The sequence below is a fragment of the Ammospiza nelsoni genome, chromosome 1 (assembly GCF_027579445.1).
Source record: "Ammospiza nelsoni isolate bAmmNel1 chromosome 1, bAmmNel1.pri, whole genome shotgun sequence".
In the NCBI taxonomy this organism is placed as follows: Eukaryota; Metazoa; Chordata; class Aves; order Passeriformes; family Passerellidae; genus Ammospiza; species Ammospiza nelsoni.
This window is the reverse complement of record NC_080633.1, coordinates 71,404,701-71,416,264: the sequence shown is the minus strand read 5'-3', so window position 1 is coordinate 71,416,264 and position 11,564 is coordinate 71,404,701. Positions and strand designations below refer to the sequence as shown.

Below are 11,564 nucleotides of genomic sequence, written 5' to 3'. Positions count from 1 at the left end.
AGTTATCAGGTCTAAGGGCTCATTTTGTCTTTATCTGGACCTCTTCTGTTCTCCCCATCTGCTCACTGTGCTTGGTCCCAGTGGTAGGGTAAGTATTTAATCCCAGGTGCTGATCTGTGAGCTTTTAAGAAAAATGTTATGCCCTGACTGGGCATAAAGAGAGGAATCCCTGAACTAATTTACCTGGTTTTGCTGAACTCCCTGTAGAAAGTTAATCCCATCTTCCTTTGTAAGGTTTTAGCTAGAAAAAATGCAATTCTGGGGCTGCTCTCCTCCAAGACCTTGTCTTCTTATTTCACAAAATAATGGCAGAGAGAAATGGTAGTACTTGTCCTACTGCCATGTGTTTAACCTTCTACCTTGCAAAGCTTTACTAACCCAGCTCTCTGCTGGACAGTTAAATCCCAGAGCCCAGAGGACAGAGTCCAGCATTGCATTCTGTTGTGCTGCCTCTTCTTTCAGTTTCAGGCTGACTTCCTTCACCTTCTCTGTCTTCATGGATGCAGACAGAGAATAGATGTTTTGCACAGGTGCCTGAGTTGTGCTTGAAAAGCATTAAATTATGAACTTCAGGCACTCATAAAAAGTTCATCCATGACGTCACAGTGCACACATTTGGGGCTGCAAAACCCACTCAAGAAGCTGGGTAAATTCTTAAAGCAGTTAAATACTCATTACCTGAACACATTTAGCTATGTTCTACCTGAGTTAAAGCCACAAAAGGTAAGAGGCAATCCCTGTGAATCAAGGGCCACTTAACAGGAGCCTGTAAGAAGCAAAATACCTAAACACTTTTTGGAAACACTTTTTGGTCATAACTGTAGGAAACCTTCAGCAGTAACAAAAATATTTCTGTTGCTCCTGTTGAAACTTGCTATGTGCCTTTCCAGCTTGTGGTTGCAAGAATGAAAACCAGTTTTAGCAAATCAACAGAAGAGCCATGCTGCATTTTCTGCAAGGCATCAAATGAATGGGAGGGCAGAAAGGGTGACACTGTCCTTGGGTCCCAAGCACAGACTGCACCTGGGGGCTGCATTTCACACAGCAGCAGCTGCTCAAACCTGGGACACTGCATCTTTGTGAGCAAGGCAAGCAAGTACTGGCCACTGCTGAGCAGAACAGGTGAACAGAACCATCAGGAAGGAAACATTATGCGTCATTTATGGGATTACACCCAAAATGTTTGAGTGGCTTTCTATCGACAAATTCTAAAAAATGCAAATGCAAAACAAGAATCTCACAGTGTGCTTTTATTATTTTTTCACAATATAAACTAGACAGACATGGAAAGTTTAATGGCAGCATGTTCTTATAACATTTTAAAGACAAAGAACAACATAATCATATTAAATGATGATAAACTGACAAACTACATTACCATACATACATCATCCAAAGGTACTGGATAAACAATATCTGCTTATGTACATTTATGCTGGTGATAATTAAAATTCAAATATTCAGAAGAAAAGGAAAAAAATTGCTATTTAAATTATAAAAATATATAGTTTTTGTGTGGAACTCTTAATGCTGTATTACTTTTTGAAGATAATTTCTTTGTGTGATGAAGCTGCATTAACTTAGTATAGAAGTGTAATTTAAACCAAATACAGATTAAATTAGCTCTTTTGTCTACCTTGCATTTAGCCTTGTTGGAAAAAGAGATAGGAATGAAAAATAAAGCTGGACTTTTGCAATGAGAAAGAATTTTTATACCCATAAATTAAAATATGTATAATTTTTCATATAGTACTGAGCCATAACCTTGTAATAGAAATTAATCGTTTTGCTAGTTTGTTCAGAGATAGAGAAAGGAAAAAGAAGAAAGGCTTTAAACATGCTACTTCACGATACTTTAATCAATAGGTTTGTGAAGTGCAGGTGCACAGCTGAGCAGTGTCATGCTCCAGGGTCAAAGCATGCAGTCCAGACTCCTGCTGCCTCAGCTGGGGAGACTGTGTGGACTGGGGGGACTGGGACCGTGTTCTCTGAACTGCATCACCTTCGTGTTACCTTTGCACATCTGGTTTCAGACTTCATTTTTCATAATTGCTCCTTCTTAGTGCAAAACTACTCAGGCTATCTAATCCCCAATTGTAACAGCAAACCGATGAACTTTTGAAGACTAGATAATTTTACAATCATTTATTGTAATTTTGTAATTGCAGATTTTTAGTAATCATAGCCATGTAGTGCACACAAGTAGCTGCTTTTAGTTAACAGTTATTTTCAGACCATCTTGAGTGAACTCCTGCAACATGTGAAACTGAAGATTTTCTTACGTACCAATGTCATTCTCCACATCTTCCAGCTCCCTTTCTCATCCCTCTATATATTTCCCTGTTACCTCAACAGCCCCATTAATCCTTTGGTGGATCCAGTGCTTGTTCCATTGAGAAATGTTCTCTGTATCACCTCTAATTTCAGAATACTTTTGCACAGTTTTTTCATCTGTTCCTAAGTACCTGATTTATGACAGATCTCAGGTGATCCTACAGATTATTTTTTCAGAAGCAAAATACTTCTCTTCATTATTTTCTTAAAAAATAGAGTGAAAAAGAATTAAGGACACCTAAGCTGAATATAGCAAAACCCAGTACTTCTCTTTGATGCCTATGCATTTGCTGTTTTTAAAAGGTATTAACAAAGTTCTACAGAGAAAAACAATTGTGGGGTCTCTGCAGGCTTTTTCTCTGCCCTTATATCATCCTTTTTCAATGGAAAGGATGAAAGATAAACAAATTCCAAGTAGCACTCATCTTTAACCAGGGAGATGGGTCAGTGATCTCTCTATTTCCCTCCACTTCTGACCTCTTCCTTCTTTCTGATCTCTGGTTCTCTACACCTAAACACTTCAGAAGTGTCCCTCTTTTTAATTGTTTTTCCCCCTTTCACAATTTGGATACGGTGGGAGTGGTCAGATGTCTGTGCATGCACAGTGACAGAGGATGGGTTTTCACTGAAGCATAGTCTTTGAGCGTGGAAGTCTGTAAGGCATTTTGTGGAGGAAAAAAATCTTACATGGAAGTGTAATGAAGAGTAGGAAAGACAGGAATTATTGCAAAAGAAATACAGGAGTGAGAAGAGAGGATTTTATTTAAGAAGTTCAAGCTTTTATATACATTCAATGTTTCTAAATGTTTTCTTAATAAATGTATTATCAACTATCATTATACCTAATGCAGCCACAATACTGTACTATTCTGCAGTCAGGATGGGAAAACTCCATCAGCTCTTTAATAAAATAAAATCATCAACAGTCATCATGACTCTTCTCTTTGCCTGGTACTAAGAAATACACTGGGAAGTCCAGTGAGTAGACACAACAGAACACAAAATCCTCAGTATTCATTTAATTGTGTATCATGTGTTGTCTTCATATTATTTCTAAAGCAGCTTAAAAAAACTTTAGCCATTGGAAGGTATTAAAAACCAAAACCCCATTCAAATTATCCTGGTATTATAGCAGCACTGGAATTGATATTTTTTACTACTTTTGACAATGTAAACCTTTAATAAAACAAGCAATGTTGAAACAATTTGAGGTCTAATAGTTCATAAACTTTAATGGGCATATGGGCACAAATCGAAACGAAGACTAGATTGTGAAATGAAACATAAGCTTAATAGCAGCCAATTTCAGTTGTGCAATTGGCTGCAAACAAATTCAGTTTGTAAGCTGAGATAAAAAACAAAGCCCACACTCAATCCACAATACTCCTCAGTTCCTCTGATTTGAAATATTTTTCATAAAACCCCTACATGACCATGCCCACTTTTTAGAGAAGCACTCTGAAAGCACTGCAGGTACTAATAGTCTGATGATGGGATTTTTCCTTTTCCTTTAATCAAGCATAGTTCACATTTTTGTTCTCTTAGAAATATCTCCTTTCTACGTTCCTATAAAAAAGTAATTTCAAATCTGAAATGTAAGCTTGCCCCATCTTTGCTCATACAAAGTGTAGGTGCCACAACTAAATAGCAGTAAAAATGCTGAGATGTACAACTCTTAAAAAAAACCAACCAAACATAAAAGCAGCTTTGAAGACACAATATCAACTACAGCCTTAACATTGAACATATTACATTCCCGAGTTACTGGAGATATTTTGCATATAATGCCACAAAGTTATTCAGCTGAAATCTTGAGGTTGGAGCTACAGTTTATTCACTGTGTGTTTTTCACCCTTTGAGCACTTATGTATTGTATGGTACATTTTATCCAGAGCTTTGCAAACTTTCCTTTTATATCTGGACATCCATTTACCCACAAATCCCACATTTCAAAAGTTTAATAGAAAAAATAGAAGCGCAGGATTTAAAACATTTGAAGTTGGACATTTCCATGCCTCAGAGCAGCCCCTGGGACTCAATGCTTCAGAGTCTTCGGTTTCCAGGGGACTCCTGGCCCCTCAGGGAAAGCCGTGCTTTGAACACAGGTCTGTTTATAAAACTGTGTTATGTACTCTGTGTTAATTTCACATGCCTTGCGTTTTGTAACAGGAGCAGATGACTTCACGCCTCCCCCTCCCCCTTTTCCTTCACCCTATTTTCACTTGAGATGACAGTAGGCACCTGCACAAGAGAGGTGTCAAAGAGTCTCTGTCCAGAGAGAGGATTTTGAATTTCTTCATCAGCTTTTCTTCTGTAGAAAGTCTTAGGAGACTATTCGCATGAAAATATTTTGAGGGCGAGGGGCAGGATGATAAATCTCACTTTCCTTTCCTGTTATGAATATGAACTAGATTTTGGTGTCCAGTTTGATAAACAAGGATAGTCAGAGCTAATCTGTAACTTAGCTGAGGCCTGCTTTTTGCCAAATAAAATTAAGATCTTTTTCAACTTTCAGGGATTTAGAGACCACATCTAATTGGTTTCAAACCCCTGGAGGAACTCTGTAAGTAAGCAGGATTAGTTGCAGATATGAGCCCACTAAAGTGGGACACAGGTCAGGTCTTCAGACTCCAGCTCTGCTCTGTTGAAGCAGGCACTTAAGGTCTCCTGATGTTTCTGTGTCAGTAGCCACAAAAAACATTTTGCTGCTGAGAAAATCATTGGAACAGCAATTTCCTGCAAGCCCCAAAGATTTAACTTCACACTTCTATTAAAAAAAAAAGTTGACGTGTTATGTGGGTATTGTGATTATGATGTGATGGCACAGCTGGTAACTTGAAAACACGTGTTTAAAAGGCATAGGCAACCATATTTCCAACTGTTCTCCTGTAGGGATAGCAGAGTGTCCTTCAAGAAGTTTCTGTCTTGACTCCACATATGTACCATGTTGAATTGTTTACTACATCAGTTCTTGCCAGCAGGACAGGGTGAGAACTTTGTTCATGCTGACCCTGTCTCTCAGATCCCTCCCAGAAAATGCTAGGAAATTCAACACAATTTGGCAGTTTTTAGCAGCTCAAGTAACTGCCCTTGTAAGTGTAAGCAGGTAGGTCTTTGTCAGTATATTCGCTCTTCAGAGATAAAATAATCCAGCCAGCGGCATTAATTAAAAAAAAAAAAAGAACGTAAAATACTCTGGGGCTCATTAAAGTTAAGAATAACAACATGATGTGATGACAGATACAACTTGCTGAGGTTCTGAAAATAGCAGGTTAAAATGTAAATATCTTTTAATAAATAATTTTCCAGCAATGTAAAAATAAATGATATTTCCTTTGGCAGTAATAGCTGATTTAATCTTTCGCTGGGAAGTTGCTTTGCTCATAAAATATCATTGTGCTACAGAAAAAAAAAATATTATTTTGTTGTTTTGAAAGACTTTTGTAATCCACAATAAACTGGGTGACTCTACTTATGTCCGAGATAAGCGCCAAGAGTGATGCAAGCTCCCACCAGAACCAGACTCAGGATAGTCTTCAGAGAGATCCAGGAGAAATCGAACAAAGGCCTCATGCCATTGCCATACAACTCCACAAAGGCATCCTAGAAGGGGAAATAGTGAGAAAAGGAATATCAGAATTGCAGTTACTGTTTTTTTGGGGGGACAAGGGGAATGGGGAAAGGGAGGCAACTTCTTCACCCTCAGGGGTGACCCAACAATCCCGCTGGCACAAGAAGACCCCACAAACTTATTAAAATAGTGATTTGGGAGGAGTGATTTCTCTTTTGTGGGTTTAAAAAAAAGTTCTCCTGCCTATTTCTTTATAAATATTACTGAAATTACTTATGGTTGCGACTTCTGCTTTAAGCATGCCCAGTCTAATAGAAAAGACAGAACCAGCATTTTAAAATATAAGTTACCACTATTTTGGGTCCTAAATGTTGTCTATACAAACACACACAAATGAAGTAGATGAACCTTCATTCTCCAAATCTTTCATTTCCACTGGGTAAGGAGCATCTATATTGCAGGTCAGATTCATTGAAAACAAGGCAGTATTTGGTTCCCTGGGGATGGGCTCAGAAAACTTTGTGTAGTAGCCACAGATGTTTCTTGCATATGAACTGAAGGTGTTAGGGTTGTGTTATACCTATGATAATCTTTCACAACTGTCACCAAAGAGGGTGATGCCGTGGTCCAGTGCTCCAGGAAAATCTGGTCGTGCACGTAGGCACCAAATGGAAATGCTGTTCAAGAAGCAAAGATAAAGTTTTTGTGACTCATAAATACAGTGGGATTTGACTGGGCAAATTACTGGATTGGTGATACTCTGCACGTAATGCCTTTCTTTCAGGCTGCAATTCCTAAGGAGCATGACGCTTGAGGGCATTCCTCAGAGACAGATAAATCATACTGTACGGCACGAAAGCAGTAAATAGCCAAGATGAATGACTTTTAAAATGTGACAAAACTGATAACATCATTTATGGCAACTCTTTTACTGTGCTGCCAATTAAGGTCTGCTCCCAAGCTATTGCAATGAAACATGAAAGCCCATGAAACAGCTATCTAACGTGACAGTTTCTATCTCTACTTTTAATACCCCAGACTTCCCATTTTTGGTAGAAGATCACATTTGCTATTAAAGTTATAGTGTCTTTAGCTGTTTTGCAATGTTATTATGCTAGGAGTTGACCTGTCTTCTAATAATGCGTATCTGTCTTCTAATAATGCATATATTGTTATGGTTTACAGCAGAAACTGAGGAGAGAAAGGTGTCCATTATTAATGTAAACCTTCCAACTGAGTTAATGACAATCAAATTCTGTAGTAAAATTAGCTTCCCTCATCAGGCATCTCCAGTTATCATCAGAAGAGGCACGTCTGTGGTTTTACCAGGAGAGGGCGTGTAAGGATTTTTAATATTCTCACTTCTATTCACCAGACGCTGAGTGAGATTCAAATAAATAATAGATATTTGCTTCCAAAATGTATTATTGCATTAAGTAATATTGGTGCATGTTGTAGGTCAGAGTGGATGTAAGTAGGTAAGGCTTGATAGCAGAACAGCCACAGGCTCTGGCCAAGCGAGTGACGTGAAAACACATCTGCCTCCTGCTATTTCTCAATGCTTGTTCCTCTAGGCAATAATTTTCCAACTTGGGTTTCCAAAGGTATATTCTCAAGTGAAAACAGTTTAACCTTTTGTAGAGAGGATAGAATGTTTTAATGCAAACTCTTCATTGCAGAGAGAAAATGGCAACTTTTGCTTAGCTGCCTGTTTTTTGACATAGACATTTGCAAACTCTGGCCTTAATACTCTGCTGTGCTGTTGCAGAGCTGAAAAAGCACACTCAGTTTGCTGTGCAGCTCTTTGGAAAACTGCTTTTATTTCTCCTTAAGGCTATGAAGTAACACAATATCCTAAAATGTTACAGACTGGACTAAATCCTGTTGTCGCCAGTCCAGACTCAGTGACTTCCACAGGAGCCTTCTCTGTATAGGGAGTTCAAGATCGGCCTTATAAAAATACAACAAGGGTAAAGTTCAACACTTGGTGATATTATTATGGGTCAAAAAGAGAGGAAATGAAAAAAAAACTCATGGAAACACAAGTCATGTGAAAACATTTAAATGTTAATGTTTTCATGGTTTCTTTCTGTGGGGAAGGTCTCACTTCTGTATATTCATGACAGTGTATGCACACACAGTATCAATATCAAAATGAGTGTATTTTGTGTTTCCCTTCTATCCCAGTTCAGGAACATTCCTCCCAGTTTTTCTGTGAGACCATTTCCAATGATTCCATAGAGCTTTCTGGTACTGGGTATGGAGATGGACGGAGGAGAACAGTAAAACTTGGACACCAGACAAAAATATGGCATAACCTATGGCTCAAAAGAGGAATGTTAACAAAAAATGTGCAGCATGCAGTACTTTTTTTGTCTGAGATTATTACAACAATAACATGAACCCAACCTAATGGTGTCTGCACTATATATTACAAGTAGCTCTTTATGATCGTTCCCCCTCCCCTTCTCAAACATTCTGATTAGGCCTATTTCCGAAGCTTGTTTGAACAGCCTGTCACTATTTGTTTAAGTTTCAAACCTGTTTTAAATAAACACATGTCCATTTTATGTACTAAAACAAGGGGGGTGGGAGGAGGGAAGTATGACCCGTTGCTGGAAACTATTTTAGCACAAAGAGAACCCTAAACAGAATTTTAACCTTTCATAAGGTTTTGTCTTCTGTAAACCCATGTATTTGTCACTGGATTTTTGTCACCTAAACTGCTCTGTTTAAAATAAAAGAATCTCAGCTAAAATAAATAAGATTAAGAAAATTGTTTGAAACACTTGATGTCCTTTGAAAAGCACTCTTTATAATGAAAGCAAGGGTCCCCTTGGCAAATAGACCGAGGCAAGTTCTGGCTTGGTCAATCTTTCTGGAAGTCTTACACAATTGGAAAGAAAATCATTGCAGACCTTGCTTTTAAGACCATCAAAATTTAATGGGAACTTATATCCTGGATGTAAAATTATATCAGGGCTGTTAAAAATTATGTGGAAAAGAACTCTTCATTCAGTTCTGTAACTTTTTAAAAAGCCATTTCTTAAGAAGCTTTTATTAAGTCAAATCAGTCTGTTGCTGGTTTACTGTGCAAATTTGTGTTGACTGTTTCTGTGAAGCAAGAAAGGTGGTGGTGGAGAAGGGGAAGATGCTCTGCCTGAGCTCCTCTTAGGCACCAAAGCCCCTGAGATGCCTGCTTCACCTTTGATTGGAAGCCATGAGAATTGCCCCAAGGGCACCCCTCACTGCCTTCTTGCCCATTGGACTATATGTAGGGAGGACAGAGCATGTTCCTGGCCAAAGTTCCAGGGATTTGCAGGGAGCCCAGGACAGAAGTGAAGTTCGTCACTCTGGGAGGATTAGGAGGTGTAATAGTGCATTGAGTCAGGGCAGTCTCAAAACAAAAGAGATCACACTATCCCACTCTTCTGCTGGCCCAAATTTGGCAGCTCTAATCCAAGAAACAAATGTCATTAATTACATTCTTTGCTTGTGGAATGAGCCAATTTTGTTCAGCCTCGGTCCTTCCACAGCTCAGCTTGCACCCCAGCCCGAGAGGCAAGGCACAGCTCCTCGGCCACAGAGGAGGACGTGCTGCCCACAGGCTCAGTCCAGAGCAGCATTATGGATCTGACAGCTCCTCACCAAAAATGTGGAGGGAGAAGGCAATTTCTGCATTTCTGCATTTCTGCCTGGCATTTCTGCCCGAGGGGGCGGCAGGGAGAGCGAACATGAGGAAGTAAACGCTTCCTTTTTCTACCTGAATCAAACAGCTGGTGAGGAAGTGACTTTATTTCCCTCGTTATCATTGGTTTGGCAGGATATCCTCTTGAGCCACATTGTATTGAATGAAGAGCCAGAGAAACTTCCATTTTACTGTACGGGAATTGCCTCGCAGCTATTTTACACTGCCCTCTCTGTGACTCCAAAACAAACAAACAAACAAACACTCACTAGCCCCCAGATCTTGAAGAAACTAGCACAGGTCTGAACAAGGCCAGTTTGCCATCCACTACGGGGTAGGAGAGGGAATAGCACACACTCTGATGCCAAGGTTTGGCAGCTGAATGACTTTTACCTCACCCCTGCCTCCACACGAATGACATAAATTCTCATAAAAGCTTTTGTTCCCGCATGGTAACTCATTTCAGAAAGAGTTTGGGGAGGGAGGGAGGGAGGGAAGGGGTGGACAGCGCTGGTTAAATCGTCCCATGTTTTCTATGCCGTGAAACCTCATTAAAATGTCATCTTGCAGCAAACAAGAAAAGTTCTTGGAACACAAAAAGTAGACAAATGTGTGACTGTTCTTTTCCCAAAGAGTTTATGAGTCTTTCATGCAAGCCTAAGTAGTGAGTACAAATAAGGACTGCTCAGCCCCTGGCTGTGCTGTGCTGTGCTGAGGTGTGGTGTTTCACAAGGCCCATATCTTTAGAGAGGCCGATATCCTTTTACACCTGGGAGTGCCGACATGCTGGTAGTCCTGCCAGGTGCACATTAAGAAATTATAATGGGAAGGGAAAGAAGGTGTCACCACACAAACCCTGCTGATCATGGAAAAAGAACCTGCCTGGGGAGTGGCTTTGGCATGTGAACCCCAGATTTCCATCTGGGTTTTTTTTCTTTCCCTCTTCACCTTTGCTCGTGGTAGGAATTGGGTCTATTTTGGAGACACGGTTCAGCAGTGAACAGAGCAGTGCTATATTAATGGTTGGACTTGATGATGTTAGAGGTCTTGTCCAACCCACTATGATTCTACGATTCTGTTTTGAATTCTCTGTTTCTGCAAGACCTGACACAGTCTTAGGTCTGCAGCTGATGTATTAGATGCTGGCTGCACACAATTTTTTATTTTGTTTCTCCAGGGTCGTCTGAGGTTTCTGACTGAACAAAACTAGTTTTCATCACAGTAGTCTTGCCTAACTTTGTTCCTTGTCCTTACTATCTATTTGTATAAATTCCTGCATCAGTGAGCCTGTGATTTTGGGGCTCTCACTGTATGGCTCTATGAACTGGCATTAGTGGAAATAATTCATGACTGACTAAGCATGTCGGTCAAATGGAGACATCTAAGGAGCAAGGACTGACTGTGGTTAGGTTTGCTCATGAAAAGTGATGCATAGGCTTAGAAATATATAAATGTGACTAGTTACAGTAAGGGTGATGACTAGTCCTCCTGTCTGTGCTCCTAAACAGTGACCCTGCTGGCAGGTAGGTTTCCTCCAGACGCCTGTGGCATGAAGGGTAAATCCAGGCTTTGAGAAATAGTCAGGCCACATCTTTAAACACAGGATTTGTAAGGTGTTGATCATTCAGTTTGGATGGAAATCCATTTGGTGTTCAGACTAGGCCACATTCTTGTCAAACCAAGTCAGCATGAGAACTGTTTCAGTAATTTAGTCTTGGCATCTCTATTTAATTCATTTAGACGTGGCTCTGCAATATGCAAAAGCCCAGACCTAATGGAGGCTGCCTCGGTCTCTTATTCCTGGAAAGGCCCACACTATAAAATGAGGTATTTCTGGCATTAGGAAAACAGCTGTAATGTCAGTGCAGCAGCTAGCTGGTGGTATTTGATGGGTGCCACCTCTGAGGGAGCACTATTAGCAATTATGAGAAAAAGAAGGCAAAAAGGCCTTCTGGACAAAATATTGTATTC

At 39.8% G+C, this 11,564-nt stretch overlaps 1 protein-coding gene across 1 annotated transcript in view; it reads right to left on the bottom strand.

Moving 5' to 3' along the window:
- Positions 1-1,235: 1,235 nt before the first annotated feature.
- The window catches only part of BCL2 (BCL2 apoptosis regulator), a 96,690-nt gene continuing 86,361 nt past the window's right edge, over positions 1,236-11,564 (bottom strand). Inside the window, exon 2 of the mRNA XM_059479417.1 lies at positions 1,236-5,937. Coding sequence (XP_059335400.1) covers positions 5,803-5,937 — 135 coding nt within the window. The 3' untranslated portion in view covers positions 1,236-5,802. The remainder of the gene's footprint in view (positions 5,938-11,564) is intronic.